Source organism: Parasteatoda tepidariorum, chromosome 10, assembly GCF_982258835.1.
Source record: "Parasteatoda tepidariorum strain Cologne lab strain chromosome 10, Ptep-v5.0, whole genome shotgun sequence".
NCBI lineage: Eukaryota > Metazoa > Arthropoda > Arachnida > Araneae > Theridiidae > Parasteatoda > Parasteatoda tepidariorum.
The window spans coordinates 43,008,333-43,027,679 of record NC_141764.1 but is presented as its reverse complement, the minus strand read 5'-3'; the positions used below and the strand labels follow the sequence as shown (position 1 = coordinate 43,027,679).

The 19,347-nt window shown below is 27.9% G+C and overlaps 1 protein-coding gene across 1 annotated transcript in view; it reads left to right on the top strand.

Annotated features, from left to right (window-relative positions):
• LOC122271584 (cell adhesion molecule Dscam1) overlaps positions 1-19,347 on the top strand; it is a 445,844-nt gene that overhangs the window by 281,184 nt on the left and 145,313 nt on the right. Inside the window, exons 9-10 of the mRNA XM_071184629.2 lie at positions 2,788-3,075; positions 12,077-12,196. Coding sequence (XP_071040730.2) covers positions 2,788-3,075; positions 12,077-12,196 — 408 coding nt within the window. The remainder of the gene's footprint in view (positions 1-2,787; positions 3,076-12,076; positions 12,197-19,347) is intronic.

Genomic DNA, 19,347 nt, shown 5'->3' with positions numbered 1-19,347 from the left:
CAAATATCACGTCTACTTAAAATAAATTTGCATACAATTGCAAATGCAGAAAATGGAAACAATCTTGAATAGAGCAAGCGATTCTTGTTTGTGCAAGAAAAACGAAACGTTAATAGATACTATAAATAAAATGAAATTCACTTTCTTAAAAAAATGGAAATAATTATAAAAAATGACACTTTTGATATTATTTTCCTATTGACTGCACCTAGCGGTATCAGAATTTTTCTTATAAGTTTTAGCATTATTTTTTTTACATTAAATTTAATTTTTATATGAATTATGTTAATAATTTCTTGAAATTGTAAAATTTACACATGAAAATATTGGAAAGATATCAATATAAAATAATTATAAGAAAATTACTAGATATTGAAACAGAAAAGTACGCAAAATATTTATAAAAGAACATAAATTTTAAAAAAAAACTCGTCAAATAGTCAATATTTTTTAAATCAAATACAAAGAACTGAAGTCCCAGAATAATTATGTTTCACACATCTTTGCAAGCTTAATCAATTCCGAATTGGACTTTTTTAAATATGAAACAATTAGATCAGAAACATTTTGATTCACAAACAAATACATGACTACACTTTCTACTAACATTTTGTGCACTTTTTAGAATTAGCTGCCGGTGAAAAGGATGTAAACTAAACCTCATAGTCATAATCGAAAAAATGTTGCGAAAAAAAAACAATTATAATGATTACATATTATATCCATAAAAAAACGTTTAATACATAACGGAAAATTACTTCCAATTGAAAGCTTAAAATCATTTTTCTTAGCATTAAAACTCATAAAATCAGCTGTTTTTTTAGCATTAAAACATCACTCAGAAACTTATGTAAGAGAAAAATATCAAAAATATAATTTTTGTATTATTAATAATCTTTGAACTCTTAAAATATCCCAAAAGTTAAAATATTAACGTCCCGAAAGTTAAAATATTAAAACATTTCAGTACCTAATATCGTACTTAATGCTTCATTTTCAAGTTAAATAGTCAAAATAACCGGAATAACAAAGTAAAAATGCATAATAAAAAATTATAACTATAATGAATTCCTTACTTAATATTAATTTACAGTACAGATTCTGTAATTAAGTACATAAAATGTAATATTGAAGCACATACCAAGTATATTTTTAAGAAAATTCGGAAGGTTAAAAAAATTTGAACGAAAAATAAAAAGTTTAATTAATTGCATGCAAATGATATAAGAGAAAACTTATTAGTAGAATCGCTCAAAACCTTCTCAGGAGACAAGTAAACTCTTTTTGTGCAGTTTTTCTTTTGACTAAATCTTTCTAAATTAACATCTAAATCGATTTCTTAAGTTAATTTGAAAGTTCATCTTTATTGTGGCTACTTAATTAACATCATATCTAATTAAGTTTTGTTAATTAATTCTCTTAATGAGGAAAAAATCTGTTACAATCATAACTTCTAGTTTTGGGTTTTTGTTTTAAGTTAATCGAAAATAAGGAGAAAAAAAAGTTTTTCGAGTTTTTTTTGATGAATCAAAAATATTAAAAACTTCTACGAAGGATATTTGACTGATAATAACATAGTTGTTTTCAATTGAAGTCCGTATAAAATTTATCTTTAATTAATTCGACCCTTATACATAAGAGAAATGCACCCTGAAAATATGTTATGATGTTTTGATATGTTTTTTATACACAAAGTGTTGGTAACATTTATTAAACTGCAGGTTTTGCAACTAACGAATAAAAATACAAGTTTATTTTAAAAATATAAAACAATCAGAGTGTATTTAAGTTACACGAAATTTTAAATGAATTTTATGTATTTGATGAAAATGTTTCATCAACTTAAGACCACATCGTAGTACAATGTGGGATATTGTTTACTACATTGACTAAACTAAGATGAAGACTAAATGATCGAAAATAAATAGTAGAATTAAGACAACCAGCCTGTATGGTAGCCAAGGAGTTGTGTTGATGATCAAGGATCCCTGTTTCGAATCTCACTTCAGGTATCGGTAATTTTTCTCTCGGTTTCATTCTTCTTTCTTGTGTTAAGATGACATTTATCCATCTATATGGTGCCCACGATAAAGTAATTAGTATAAAAGTTAAATACATTAGGCACTACGAGTCCTTTTTTTTGTTAAACAATAGAATGAAGAAATATTTCTAAATTATTTACGAAATTCGCTTCCTTACAGAAGTGACAATAGTTATTTCATCACTTTGACGCAATTTAAACTCGGAGCATAAGCCAGGAAAGGATTTCATCCAAAACAAAGAACGATTCGTGAAATTTGATTATTCATTTCTTACCGTGCATGCAGTTTTTATTTTCAATTAACATTAATTTATTAGGGTATCAAATCGAGAAATTTTATTTTTTTCAGCGCTTTTAATCAAACGAAATAACTTTATTTCAAATAAGGTGATAAGTATGGACCATGTTAAATGCGTGCGTCACTTGTAGGCGAAAAAGTACACTTCAGCAATACGTCTATTGATATTGACTTTATCGTGATATTTTTTTCGCTGTCTTTCCCTACATCCCCGCTGAATAATAATAATAATTATATAAGGGCAAGAGAACAAATTAAATTATAATAAATAAACTTTAATATTTGCATTTGCAGTAGCCAAATAGTTTCAAACTTCTAAGTTTTAAATATATATTAGATAATATATTTAACTATATACAAGATAATATATATAACTATATATAAGATATGTATATAACTAAGTTTTAAATATATGTAAGATATAAAATAAAGTTTTTTTTTTCAACAGAAAGGCCAGTCATCAATCCTTTTGGTTTTCCAAAGTCACTAGCAGAAGGAATGCATGTAATTATTACATGTAGCGTCTTGACAGGAGATCCTCCAATCACAATTCGATGGCTTAAGGATGGTATGACTCTTAACAAAAAAATGTTAAACATAGAAGAAACGTCTATGGGACACATGGGATCTTCTTTAGTTTTTAGCAGTGTTGGAAGAAGTCATAACGGGAACTATACGTGTTTAGCTGAAAATGCTGCCGGGGAATCAAATTTTTCAGCAATAATGCTTGTGAATGGTAATTCTTTTTTTCATTATTAACCCAATTTCATTGTTATTTTTACATTATTATGCATGGTTTTCGACTTTATTGAGTTTGAATAAACGTATTGTTTCATCAAGTCTGTAACTTAATGCTTATTAGCGAATTAATTCAACAGTTCAGAACTCAGGGAAGACACACTCTTAAGTGAATTATGTTTTACTTTGTCTTGAGCGTGTTCATCTATATTGTCTTTACTTTCTGTTCTTCAATACTATACGAATTGCTGTAGAGTTACTCAAAATTGTTTGAAATTAATGTTCAGTAATTGATTGAATTATCTTATAAAATATGAATTTATTCTTAAATAATGGAATTTGTAATTATTATTAGATTAGTTAATGGTCTTAACAGGGTTGAATATAGTTGAGTAGTGAAGTTACACTTATTAAAAGTTATACATTACATTATTAAACAGTGCCATCATAAATATGCATTTTATAAAAGTAACTTAATCATAATATAAATATTGTTAGACTTATTAAAAGTTATACATTACATTATTAAACAGTGCAATCATAAAATACGTATTTCTTTAAAGTAACTTAGTCATTATGAAAATATTGGCTCACGATGCCTTATTTTGCGATGAACATTTGACGTAGCATTTTAAAACTCTAAGTCAAATCACGATACCATGCTTTTCTCTCATTCTGCGTTTTATATTGATTTAGTTTCATTATGCCATAATACTGCACAGCGTGAACAAAGCACAAACAATGCCACAAATGAGACATACTAGTGTTTCGATTGCATAATCAAGAACCTGCTTCTTCAGTATTGAGAAAACAAAATAGCAAATTCATTCTCTCCTTCGATGTATCGGGGCTGTGGAAGGTTTTTAATTATAGAACCGAAACTGAAATAAATCTGCCTTTGTAGCATTACTTGTGTATTGTTTAGAATATTGTTTATATTCATATTGCTTAAATTAATTCATAATATTCATTCATAATATTATTAGAAAAATCAATGTCCTGATTTTCCTAAGATAGATTATTTATTTAATAATCAAAAAAATTAGTTTCGATCCATTCTGCTACATTTAAACAAATATGATATTTCGAAGTTGTGAAGTAAATTTTACAAAGTTAATTGGTCCTTGAATACAAATGATAACTGGACTTCAGAAAGTTTTGGTTAAAGAAAATAATGTATTTAATGAACTCTATAATCCAGAACTCTTTCTAAAAATCATCTTAACAAATGTGACAAAATTTAAGAAGGGTTTATGTTGTTGACGTATGCCTGTTTAGGCCTAGGGAGTGCGATTGTTCCTGTTTTCTAGTGGCGCCATCTATGGCCATGAATTCGACTTCCGTCACACCATACGTCACACCCGTTTATAGGGCAGGCCCATTCATACATCTATTCATTCATAGAAGGATTTATAAAATATGTTTATATATTTAATTAAAGAGCTTTATTTCAGAGTATTAAAAGAAATAGTCGCTATTTATGTAATCAATATTATTTTCCTTCATTGATTTCAATACGTCAAGATGTAGCGTATATTTAAACTAGGAACGATTTGAGACTAAATATTACTTGAACTCACATATAAGAGCAAAAATAAAAAAATAAATAAAAAACAAAACAAAAGTATTTTTGGAGTAAAAGAGAAGTAAGTTTGAGTTATGTACTTAGTAGTTTCAGGTTCGTGTATTTAAAAAAGAGAAAAAAAAAACATGAACTTTAAATGAACCACGTGATAATTTTCTACAAATGCCTTTAGAGGAATACGATTTATGTACTTCTGACTAACATGTTCCAATGATTTTATGGGTTTAGGCAAAAAAGTCAGGTATTTTAATAACTAATTGAGTTCCACAAATGGTGTTTCAAATAAAAAAAATAGTGTTAGGAATGCAAAATGAAGTTCCTTGTCTATTTTTATACCGAAAAAGCATTTGCGAATTTCGTAAATATTACATTGTTGACTAATCAGGCTTTTTTAAAATAAAATATTTAGATGGAAGATAGAAATAAATTAAACATAAAATAGAACACAAAAAATTATAATTAGTATTGCAAAATGCAAAAATTTTATTACAACTGAGCTGCATTCTCCACTTTGTACCTCATTTTTCATTCTCTTAATTTAAGTTAAAGAGAGCTAAGAGTAAGAAGTGTTACTCTTAGATTTACAATGGTTATTGCAAAAAAAATTTCGAAGGAAACAAAAACACTGCACCTAAAACTAACAAATCATCAAACAAACTTTATTCAATAATCTTTAAGAAAATGACAGAGTATTTTTTTTAATCAAACCATATGTTGAAGCCATATTTCTACTTCTATTAAAAACATAAATAGAATGGCTATTAAAAAATCGGTTATATTTTATTGGAATCTTCTTCAATGTAAACTGCATTAATGAAATTAAATTGAACGTTGAATGAAAATCAGACTGTATGAGAAATCTTATACAGAAACGAATTCAATCGTTTGTCTATACATAATTCATGTTTACCTAGTTTTACTTTCTTCCATTAAAAAAATTAGTAATGTTAAGGAATGATTAATAATGAAAGGAATGATTAACAATGAATGATGCTTATATAATGATAAGCCAGATTTGAAACTGTTTAGGAGAAAAATTTCAGAGAGTGGTGTTTTGAGAGGAAAACTATAATCTCTATGAAGACAGCAAGGAGTTTTGGTTGTTTTACTCCGCTATTTGTTTTTGTGAATGAAAGCATATTAAAAATATATGTATTTAAAAAAAACTTAAAAATTGATGAACTTTATTAAAAACGATAGTGCTATAGAGGCAGCTTATACATGGTTCACGAACTTTGATCCACAATTCTAAATCTATTTGATCCACAATTTCTAAAATTAATCTTGTATACTTTGTATATCCGTAATCTTGTATATCCGTAATCTTGTATATCCGTAGTATATAAAAGTTTCTTAATTTATTCACATAATGTAACAGCAATCCATTAAATTTTACATTATATAGAATACATAACTTATTGTTTTATAATTTGTAAAATTATTTTAAGAGTAACGGAAATATTAAAATAATAAATGTCTTCTTAATCAGTTTTCTTTATTTTTTTTTAAACAAAATAAACGCTTTCCTTTACCAAATTATTAAAGCATGGACTTTTGCAACTGAAAGAAATCAACCTCACTTTCGATTATTGTATCAAAAGATTTATCATGTATTCCTTAAAACCAGTTGAATATTAAAGCTCCCCAAGGCTCACATAATGTAACAACAATCGACTAAACTTCTCATTATATAGAGAACATAACTCATTGTTTAGTAATTGGCAAAATAATTGATAAAAGTAACGAAATGGTTGAAATAATAAATGCATTCTTAAGCGCCTTTCTTTTCAAAAGTATTAAAGCATAGACTTTTTGCAGATGGTTCAGAAAACAGCTAAACGAAATCAACCTCACTTCGGATTATCTTATTAAAACATTTATCGTGTGTTCCTTAAAATCCGTTGCATATTAAGGCTCCCCAAGGATCACATAATGTAACAACAATCAACTAAACCTCCCATTTCATAGAGAGCATAACTTTGTTTAATAATTGGCCAACGAAATAGTTAAAATAATAAATGCATTCTTTATCGTCTTTTTAACAAAATAAGCGCCTTTCTCCGCAAAAGTATTAAGGCATGGTCTTTTTTCAAATGTGTCAGAAAACATCTAAAAAAATCAACCTCACTTTAGATTATTGTATGAAATCAATTACTCCCAAAGAAAATTAAGAAAGGGAAAAAAGTTGCCAAGAAAGTGGAATTAATTCCAACTAACTCCAGTAATAAGGTCATTAATAAATATTATCTAACGCAATCTATAAAAGTTCAGAGGTAGCCTGTCAGGACTGCGCTAATTTATTTTGGAATTACTAATGCTGTGATGAATAAGACTAGTTTTAATCTTTTTTTTTCTATTTTTAATTTGCTTATCCAGGAAATGTAATTTTTTTCGTCGCTTACTCATTAATCATCATTGCTTTACTGCGGCCAGTTTCTCATATCTACGAAAACTGTTTGCTAATTTAATTAGTTGATTTGTATTTTTTTAATTAAACCAAAATAAGAGCTAGCGGATTTTTATTAAACTCTCAAAAAAACTCATAATTCTGTAAACTCTTATTTTAATTTAAAGACATAAGATAATGAAACTTAGTTGATTGCCCTAAATTAAATTTCATTCTAATGAAAATCATTCAGTGTAAGGAAATGCTACCAAAAGGTTTAAAAGCAAATTTGTTCAAAATTGAGAGATAATTAGGTTTCTAATTAATTTTTACTGATATTTGCTGTATCCGTAATAGTGTCACTTCAAACACGAATGTATAATCTAGTAGGGTTTTTTCTTCGTTAAAGTAATCTAAAATACTTTTGGTTAAAAACATTCTTTTCAAAACAAACAGAAACGAAACATTATTTGCTTACTTTTTAAAAAAACCAAACCTAACTAATGAATTACGAACATAAGTTTGATTCAGCCAAAACATATAATTTAGAAGCTACTTACGAAAAACTAGTAACAATATAATTTATTATAAATATTTTTACAAGAAAAATGAGCTATGAGAACAATAAAAGGTCAGAAAACTTGGCAAAAAATAAAATTGAAATTTATTGAATTTCTTTTTTCAGTTATTATTATGAATTAGTATAGCTAAAAATTGGGTTAATTTATACTTATTCTATAATATTTATTCCAATACAGGAAAAAAATATATTGCAGAAAGTTAAAGCTCAATACACGTTGTCAGTAATTCAAAATAACGGGATAGAAATAATGGTGGAGATTTAGCACAAACACTGTCAAATTGGGGAAATGATTTTAAATCCACGCGAGTATTTTTAAATATTTTTCCTTTTTTTGAAACAAAAACCTAGTTTTTAAGAAAATTACGGAGAGAATATTCGCCTGATAGATACAAAACCAAAATATTCAAAAAACGTATCACGTGATAGATGGTAAGTCCGTATTTAATATATCTAAGTCCGTATACAATAGATATTAAAAAACACAGTTAAATATCGTAAAAAATATCTAAGATAATTTTATTTTAAAAACTATTGAAATAAAATACTAAATAACAATTTAATCACAAAACTAAGTTTAAATACTATACTATGCCTCCAAGATATTTTTTTTTCTTTAATTTTATAGCAACCATCCGGTTTTCAAGATAATTAATCTTAGTCTAACAGTGAAAAAAAATGCCTGCAAATAGTTTTAATAGCATGCATTCCTTAGGAGGTTAAATTGACAGATAAAATTTTCAGCGATCCTATGTCTTCCTTTTTATCTATCAAATATTTCATTCAAAATATGAGAAAAATTCATAAGCTTTAGAAAAATAGACAAAATAAATCACACGTGATAAAATACCCTACAAATCTCCTACAAAGTGTCCATCTTTATTTTCTCGCAACTGTAACTTCAACTAACGAGCTCCTCAACGCCATCTGTTGCCAATACGAATTGCTCGTCTTCTTATAGCACCAGGTGTGTTTGACGCTCCTACCGATTCCGGATTTCTATCATTTTCTTTCTTTCTTTTTTCTCATCTCCCGTTACGAAAATTTAGGATCGTCTAAATACCTTTTATCGACAGGTCTTTTTCATGGAACACGAATGGAAAGATTAAAGACCAAAACCTACTAATGATAACATCCACAATGGAGAACTAGTAATTTATGGTTTGAGGGGAATTGATTTTTAAATACTTTGAGAGGTATTGACAGGCTGATATACTTAATTTGTCGAATAATCCCCTCAGCACAAGGAAACTTGACCTGGCGTATTGCCAAAAAATATGAAGAAATTGTTCCTTTCATCTAAGCGATTGATTTTAGTTTTATTACTGTCATTTTTTTTATCATTGTAAGCCTTAATTAATGGTTTAAATATCTAATATCGATTTTTCATATCTTATAATACAAGAAAAGTTATAATGTAAAGTGAACTTTAGCTTAAGGAATACATTTCTGATATTCTTGATATTAATCAATAATAAGACCTAAAATTGGCCTAGGAATAAAGTGACAAAGTATTGAATGCAAAAACTGCATTTCAAAGAAATTTCTTAACTTTACTGAAATAATTTTAATCTTAGTGAATGAGAAGTTGACCTTTTGATTTCATATTTTATGAGTCAAGAAAAAAAAAATTTATTGATAATTCTGTATTTTGATAATGACAGCTTAAAAATTTATATTACACATATAAAAGGAAGTTATTATTTTTTTTTAAAATTTGTTTCATAATAAATAAAACAGACGTTTATGCTTTTTAAAATTATTGCGAAGTTTGCAAGAGCTTTTTGTCTGAAAATAATTTAAAAGGAATTTTGGAATATAGAAACAGATGTTAAATTTTATTCAATATCAAGATTATAAAATAAAAAGTAACAATTGAGAAGACACCATATTTAGGACAAAAGTAATATTTATTTATTTTTTTAAATTTTTTATTTAATACAGTTTTGTTACTACTTCATTGCAATTATGTGATAGACTTACATCTTGAGGAAGCAGATTTTAAAAGATAAAAAGCCTTTACTTTTCTTGTGAGGACTTTTCTTTTCAAATCATTTATTTTAACGTAATTTCATTCATTGTTTCCAATTGTTTTTTAAAAATTTTATACAGATGTAACTTAAGCAGATGTAAAATCAGAAATAAACGCTAGTTAATTGAAATTGTTTATCTCTCGAATTATAATAAAAAAAAAGACAATTTTCTTCCAAAATATATATTTTTCAATGAAATTAATTCAACTCAAATATTGAGCAAATTTTTTCTGTATCATACAACATTAGATCACACATTATACACATTTTATAAGCATTATACATAATTTGTATAGAACCATAATATTGCTGAAATCTTACTATGGCACTTAGTTATAATATTACTGAACTACTTAAACTTGATTATACGATTAAGCATAAACATGAAAAAGGCACTATCTAATGCATTGCACAGCATTATTTTCCGTACAATAGTTCCGTCCATTAAATTTCTATCTGGTCTCCTTACTTCGTTAATTTCTTTTTTACCTTGTTTTTTGCGTTTAATGCTCATTCAGTAGAATAACTTACACTTAAAAAATATCATTTTTTTTTACTTCCTTTTCTGCATGATATGTGTATTTAAGCAATTATCAAATGTTTTTGTATAACGTTTATTTCTGTATTATGAATTCAAAAAACATACAGACCTTGCTTTAAAAAAAATATCTAATGTAATGGATATATATTTTCGAAAAGTAGAAAATTTCTCAAACAAAGAAAAAATATGAAAAGTAAAATAAAACGTTAATGCTTTAATCCGAGGATTTTATGATACAATTTTAATTAAAAAAAATTTCTATTAAATAAGTAAATGAATTTGATTACATAAAGGGAAATTAATATGTCTTTAGAGACAGAATAATTGCATTTTTCCCTTTCCAACACAATTACGTCCTTTTTTTTCAATTATACAGCATTGTCATGAATGCACGCGAGTTGTAATTAAATTATGTACTATCTGGGGATTGCAGTATCACATGTTTGTAAGGCTGATAAGAACATGTTTAGTGAAATGTTAAATTTGTTCTTATTTATATTTATGCTCTTAAACATTTATTGAGCTACATAAATATAATGTATGTTATCGTTACTTTTTGTAAAAGTTGTTTAACTAACGAAAATGCAACCTTGTAATAATAAATATTATTTCTAAATGCGTTATTGTAAAAAATGTTATTTGTTGCCTTGCTCATTTAACAATAATTAATTTAATATTTTAAATAAAGGATGTAAAAATTATGGTAGTTATTATATAACTACAGAAATATATTTGAATAGATTGAAATAATCGTAAAAAGGATAATATTACTGTTATTGACTTGTTAGATGTGCTTTTTAAAACGTAAAATATAAAGTAAAAACTGATATATAATATTTTCTGCCATTAAAGTATACTATTTCTTCCATAACTATATATTTGCTATATTCTATTTATTATAGTCGATTGTATATAAAGTTTTTTTTAACTTCAAATAAAATACTGAATTCCTTTTAAGTTCTATTAAATTCCTCACTAGTATAAAGTAATTTCATTCGTTCTCTAAACCTGCAAATATTGTTAAATTTCCGAAAATCTAGTTTTTTCTGTTTCAAAAATTTAAAGAATAAAAAAAAAATTATAAATTTAAATGAATTTATTTAATTTGATTTCTACTTTTTTAAATAAATATTTTTTTTTTCCAAATGAACCATAAGTTGAAAATTCAATCAAAAAAGATAGTAATATACAGCTTGTTGCATTTTTCTTAAGTAAACAAAATAGTTTTGCAATAACAGGAAATATCAGCTATGAAGTTCATCAACATATGGTGCTACTGACTTAGAAAATACAATATTTTCTATATTGTTATAAAAACAGTGTTTTTTTTTAAGAATAGTATTTTCAAAATTATCACCATTTTCAATCTAGCAGACTGTTGTGAACTATCTGATATGCTGCAGAAAATGTTATTTTAAATATTGTGTCCTACTAAGCAGCGTCATCTACTAATGGTCTTTAAAATTAATTTTTTAAATTGCTATTACTTACCCTTCAAGCATCACATTAATACTTTCTAAACTTTCCTTAGTTTACTTTTGAAGTCACCATTCCCTTTGCACAGTTTTAAGCCTGAAGTAATTCGCCTTTTAAGACGTACTGTATTTATCTCTTTCCCTATCATCTGATACTTAACAGTTTTAAAAGATTTTACAGAGATATCCACAAAATATAGACAAAAGAAAAATATTTGTATTTTCTGAGAAAAATATTTCAAACTGTAACAATTTTATTTTGAACTAATCAATTTAATCACATTCTAATTATTCCTCATTAATTTTAAACACCTCGCTTAAAAATAACCTATTTAATAAAATGATAGTTTGTGATTGTAAAAATATATTATTGAATAAGAATCTATAATTATCTGATAGTACCTCCAAGATGGCGAGTTGAACCAGTGGATGCATCAGCAGTCGTAGGAGAATCAGTCACCTTTGATTGTCAAGCAGAAGGATATCCTCAGCCTCTTATTCGTTGGAAAAAAGCTATAGGTAATTAACCCTTAACAAAAATTTTAAACTGAAATAACCAATGTGTTAGAAATAGTTTATTTTGACTGAACTTGCACTTATCTAAAGCATATAATTTGAAAATTCTTTATATTTTTCTTTATCACTATAACATAAACAATACATAAAAGTTATTGAAACCATACTTTATAAGATTTGCTCGAATTAACCAGAGCTTTAATTTCTGTATAAAAGTTTCGATTCAATTTGAAATTATGTTTGCTGAAGATGAAAAACTCACTAATTTATACGTTCTGTAACTTAAGAGGGTCCATTGATTCGATTGACTTTTAGTTTCTATTGACAGATAAAGAGAATCGAAGACCCTCACAATCAGATTTTAATTAAAAACTGGTAAAAAAGTACACTGTAAAAAATTTAGAATCAAGTTACGATATAAAGTAGCGGCACTTTGGGTACATCATACGTCAAATCCATTTTAAAATAATATCCATTTTTACTGTAAAGTATTGTACCGTAATATCTGCAGCAATATATATTTGATTAGATATTTAGTGACTTTAAAGCAATAATTACTGTAAAAATTGCAGTCTATCAGATTTTCTTCGTCTCGTGCTCCGGTGAAAATAGTTTTTACGGTAAAATGTATGACATCCTGTGTGCCGGTGTATTTTACCATAATTTGATCAGGATTTTTTTACCGTGCTAATACAACGTGACCAGCTGATAGAAAGATCTGTGGGGAGAGGAGTTATCGACAATGCCAACCCTCATCTATCGAAAGGTACCTCTTGATTGAATCAAGTTGGCATGTCTTATATAATACTGAATTGATGTTTAATAATCGTTGTGGTAGTTACGCCACAATACTCCCCCACCAGAATTTTATCAGGGATAAAATTCGATGAACGGATACCACAAGTTGCTGTATTTGTGAAAGACCGGGAGAGCTGAATTAACGTCACCGGGTTTTTGAGTGCTGAATGTGAGAGGTGTATTAACTTCACGGTCGTACTCTCGCCTGTGTTGCCTTTAGCAGTCGAGTGAATGCAGGCTGACGTTGTGTATGATCGAGACAAGACCGTTAGTCAATGCCAACCTTCATCTATCAAAAGGTACCTCTTTATCGAATCAAGTTAGCATGTCTTATATACTAGTGAATTGATGTTTAATAATTGTAGTGGTAGTTACGCCACAGATCTATTCCCATTCGAATTACAATTTGCAATAGATAAAACTTAAAAGGCTTTACAAGTCAATTGCAAACTTGTAACCGCCTTTAATATTTCATGTACGGAAGTAATATCCATTTCTGAAACTAGATTTTTGTGGTAGTCTGATTTTTTCATGAAAAAAGTACATGTAAGGAATGTAAGTAAGGAATGTAAGGAATGTCATTCTTATAAAAGTATATTATAGATACATACATATACTTGTTGACTTCATTTCTTTATTAGCTTGTGTACTTTTTATTTCTTTGCAATACAGAGAAGAATTCCCTAAGAGTGAATAAGAATAGCATGAAAATATATTGTAATTTAAAAATGATGCTCTTTTAAGAATATAGTAAAGATTCATACTTATACTCGTTGACTTTATTTCCTCATTAGTTTGAGTACTTTTTTATTTCTATGCAGTGCAGAGAAGAAATTCCTAAAAGTTAATAACAAAACCATGGAAATATATTGCAATATAAAAATGACTAAATTAAGTTGTAATTCAAAAATAATTAATTATTTTTACATTAAGATGTGACTGAAACTATCTTTAAGGATAATAAATACATTTAAATTTCAAATTCCAATAGTTTCCCGACTAAGTAAATATAGAAAAACAAGCTGAATTTAGTAAAGTTTTGCTTCAAATATACCTGCTTCAATTTAGTTTCCAGCTATAAATCACAAGAAATGCAAATTAAAGTTTCATAAAAAAATGTAAATTACAAAAATTTAAAGGTAAGGATAATTTTAAGAACAAGATAAGCATTCTTGAAATAAGAGGATGAAGATATTTCTCTAAAACTGAAAATACGAAATGATCTCACATAACACATTAGATCCATCTTTTCTAGTCAGGCACTGAATAAAACTATCATTTATCATATGCTTAAAAAACAGCAACTTCTAGATTAACCGCATCCCAAAGGTTAGATTTAAAGAAAGCCTTACTTTAAAAGCTTCCCTAGAAAAGTTGCAAAGCACTTAAACTAACTAGATCTCATTTCTTACGCGCATTTTCTCTTTTTCCCCCTTTTGTGTAGAACAAAACCTTTTGTGAAGCAATCTTTTACCGCATACTCCATTTCAATAAATAAACTTAAAAAAAAAAGAAAGAAATCTAACCTCTAGGTTGTGATGAATAACCTATCTTAAATAATAATTCGCATTCTTTCCCAAAATAAACTGAGTAAACTACATTTTTTTAAAGAAATGAGCTTAAAATATTTTAGATAATGGAATTGGAAAAGAGAAAATTTTCATTTTACTCAGTTTTCGAACGCGAGATTAATGTAGAAATATGATCTTCTAAGTTTTCTTTAATATTCCTTTTGAAAAGTTCGATCTTGTTTACGGTTAATAGTTCTATGTTGAGTCGCTTTTAGCGCAAACAGTTTGATTTATTCCTCGTAGAATAAATTAAAAGGTTCAAAAATTTATTATCAGTGTAAGAAGCAATGCATCATTTTCTTCCAATCTTTTGTACATTACACGTGAAAAATGTTCATTTGTGGTTTTAAAAAATTTTCGCTTTAAAATGAATCCGAATTCCTATGGGAGTTAAATTTTTGCAAGGATAAGTTTTAAATGTAAGGTATTGAAAAAGTAGCTTTATACATTAAAAAATAAGTTCGAGATAGGTTAAAACATTGTCTATAGTTTTTATAAAAAAATTAATGTAATTGAAGCATATTTTTAAACCCTTGGATTTCAAAATATTCAAAAATAATTTTAAATAACTATGTATACCAAGAATAATGGAAAAGCTTTGTAGACAAATTAGTTATGAAATATTTTCATGCATTTTCAATCCATTTAGAATGTACAGAAACTCCAGGTGATTATTTAAAATTTATGCATTTTATTCAGTCAATATCGCTTTATTTATAAATTAGGGAATGTACTGAGTAAGTATGAGTTTATTTGTATCTCGACCCGCCCTATTTAGGGCATACGAGAGTGCTGAGTAACGGTTTATACTGACGATTGACCTTAATATTCAACTAACTTTTTTTCAACAGGGAATTACAATTAAGTTGAGAAATCTGCAAGTGATGAAGCAAGTACTCTTTTTCAAAAAGTATTGAGATGGTGAAACAGAAAAAAAATTTTTATTTATTATATTAAATAAAACAGAAGATTCTTTACATAATTTTTCCATTGGAAAACATATGCAATCTTGCAGCAGTGCCTGGTAGATTCAATGAAAGTGTAGATTGCAAGGATAATAATCAACTCTACAGGAGCCAGATTTTTTTCAATTTGCAAAGCGTTACTCAACTAGCTTTTGAAAATCTTCATAAATTGTTTGAAAATGTTGAAATATTTTGAGTCTTCTGGAAATCTATTCTATAGTTAAAACTAGAGTCCATGTATCTATTTCATTTTATTTTATTTTACTTCATAACCATCGCTGAACAGTCGAACTAATCTTATGTGTTTACGACTACTAATGTTCAACTCCGCAGTCTTATAATTTTGAACCTAATTCAGAAGACAAGGGAATTCCTGGATCGAGTATTGGGAGGAATTTTGCCTTCGTGGAGAATTTTTTTATGGAGCTAAGCCGCATTTGCGCTGCAAGGAAAGGAAGACCGCGAGAGCCTCCCATGGTTAGCCTGACGGCAAGGGGACTCTAGCCCATGATCCGTCTACCACTGAGGATATTTCACGTCAGCACTTTGGTCGGTGCAAACCGGATGTGGAATTTGTATCGACTGGGATTCAAACCCGGTTCGTCTCATTAGAAGGCGAACGCTCTATCCCCTGAGCCATCGCGGCTTTCCATGTGTCTACTGTAGTTAAAGTTAATACAATCAGTTCCAATAGTGTCCAAAAAAGAACGACAGCTGTGACGGCTACTACACTTGGCAAGTTTCCCTCAAATCTCGCCATCATACTCCTTGACAAAATCATGCTAACCGTGCTTTACGAAACTCTCGCACCAACGAAAATTAAATAACACCCACTTTGAATGATTTGAACTTTAAGTGGAATTATATGATTAATATGGTTTTATATTTAGTCATTTTCAAAATTAGAGTGCACTGGTAGAGAGAATAAAACTCAACTTGCTAGTCATGAATAACCAGTACCAACTCAGTTTGTACCATGTTTGTACCATGTTAAAAAGTACCATGACAGTTTGGAAAATAACATATTATTCACTAATGTGTAAATTAATGTTACGTCGGAAGTTTCGAAAAATGACCTTAACAGTGTATTCTGTTTCATTTTTTTCTTGTTTTCTTCCAACCAGCGAAAAAGCACATCAAGGTTGTAAAAACTACTTGTGTAAAATAATTAAACATCTTAAAAAAAGTAATGCAATCTTTTTTTAGTCGATATAAAAATTTTCTATCAAAAATAAATTTCTAGCAAGAAATTTAACGTTTTATCAAATAACTAACTGCATATTGCTACATAATATTATAATTAACTGTAAAAAAAAAGATTTAAGAATTGTTTTTAATTTGAAAGCTAATTATTTCGCAAAATTTATGCATTTGCCCTTTAGAAGTACTCCGTGCATAAAAGATAATCAAAAAGCAGGAAATAATGTCGATCCCTCCCTGTAAATACAATAAGGAACTTTTAATTCCTCGCATTTTCGGTAAATGTTGGACAGACTTTTACAAGCTTTCGAACAGGCTGTGTATCATTCTAATCAGTTAAAATTTATTCATTCATTTTCTGCCAAGCGATTCAAACACATACGGAGAGTATTTTTGAATTTTATATACTGTAAGAAAAATACTATAAAATCCGTGAACTAACATTACAGATATCCTTAAAATAATCCACTTCCTACATAAAATCACATAAATCCAATCATAAGTTAGACATTTGGATGCCTGCAATAAACGACATCATGAGTATTAATTCTGATTGGCTGTTGAAACGTAGCATTTGCTTCAACAAACGTTGAAACAACTGCTACGTTGAAGCCGCTTCAACATAAGCAGTTGCTGAAACATGGCAACTGCTCTTCCATTCTATTTCAAATAAGCCTAGCCCGTCAAATATGAATTCTTTTTATTGACGCATTCATAATTCTTTCACAAAAGAAAAAATTCATTTATTTACTATTTCACACAAAAATAAGCACAAAGCCATGTAGAACAAAAACAAAATAATTGTGTAACAAATTTGCCAGGTGTACAAAACAAAAATAATTACATTGTGGCGAAACTTAGCTTGAACTTTAGCAAGCAATATCTAAAATAATAAAATGACTTCTTGTTTATAAAAAAATCAGCTGGAGCTGAGGACATAGGTCAGGTGGTCATCTATCAGTGGCTTCTTCTTGTCGATTAAGAGCTATGCATTTGTTGTGATTAATGGTATTTATGATTAATGGTACTTACGATTAATGGTATTTGTGTCAAAATATATTTGAGGACAATTACAAACAGGAAAGCAATTTTGTTGACATTATTTGAAAGTTAAAAAAATACGTATGTTCAACTAAAAAAAACTATAAACAATTTAGGATTCATTTCTTCTTTATTTCATTAATCTCATTTTAAATTTTAAATTTTGTATAACAACATTTGAAAACATAGAAAATACAATGCAACAAAGTTAAAATAACAGAACAGAAGCTATGCATTACATATGATCTAAGAGTGAATGTTAATTTATCTCTTATTTAAACACAAACGTTTTGCAGAATATTTTAACTTCAACAGTTGTCAAGAAAACTTATGTTTATAGAGCATTATAGACAAGCAAAACTTAAATTTGAGGTATATAATAAGTGACCTTATGTAGTGCTTCTTAAATTCTTGTTTCCTCAGAATTCCAATACATAACTTCTAAACATTCATTGACTTCATTTAATAGAGTTTTTCTTCGAAAGTAAAGTATCATCAATGACGTGTTTACGCCACCCACAGTAGAAATCTAAGAGTGGAGTTAAGGGTCACTTTACGTGTACACAAGGTCGAGATAAGAAAGTTTGACCATTTATGATGGAAAAGAACTGCCAAAAGGGAGAGAAAAGTGGCTGAGATAGAAGCCGTTTGCGCCAAAATTATGCTTGACCATTTATCTTCAAGAGAAAAGCTGTCGGTTGACTTTCATTCTTCTATGACGTGATTTAGGAAAAGAATAAATGGGAAAGAGTTGCGTGATTTGATCGATTTGGATCCGAATTACACACTCAGTTAGATGCCTTGGCAGAAATATTTTGATTTCTTTGGTGTAGGATGTTGATCGTAAAAATCGCACATAAAAATAAGATAACTTAAGCTGTTTAGTGCGTGGTATGGGTTTCTGTTCTAACCTTGCAGAATCTACCGCTGTTAGTGTTTCTATTTAGGCCATAAAATATGTTTGTTGTAGCAAATAAAATTTTATAATCATTTCAACGAAATAGGAAATATTATGCTAGAAATGGAAAAAATATGTTTTTTCGTGTGTTTATGATTGCACTATGTACTGTCTCCATGTTACTAACATTTTCGATTTTTTTCTAATTTATTACATCAATTTTTGTTTCTGATACGAACCACATATGCCTTTTAGCTTCATTATTGAAGCTAACAGATATTCGTTTCGAACAAACAGAATTGAATTTTCAATTGCAATTTCAATAGTATTCTTTAAATCATTGCTGTTCCATTTCATATGCACTTTTTAAATTCTCACCAAGTTTAAAATACTTTATTTTAAGTATTTAAAGTATTAATCTGTATGTTTAAACAATGTTATTTAAGTAAAAGACTCCATTAAAGCATTAGTAACATAATTATTTTTCTTTTAAGTCCTAGTTTAATGAATATATATTTTTTTATTTATAAAACTTTCTTAAATTTAAGTCGTTCTAATTTACTAATTTCGTATATACTGTATTTTTCATTAGTTACGCGTAACAAATTTTCTTCATAAAATATTAGCTTCATTACTTTTTTAATTTCAAGTTTGCTCTTAACTCTTCTAGTACGCCTAACT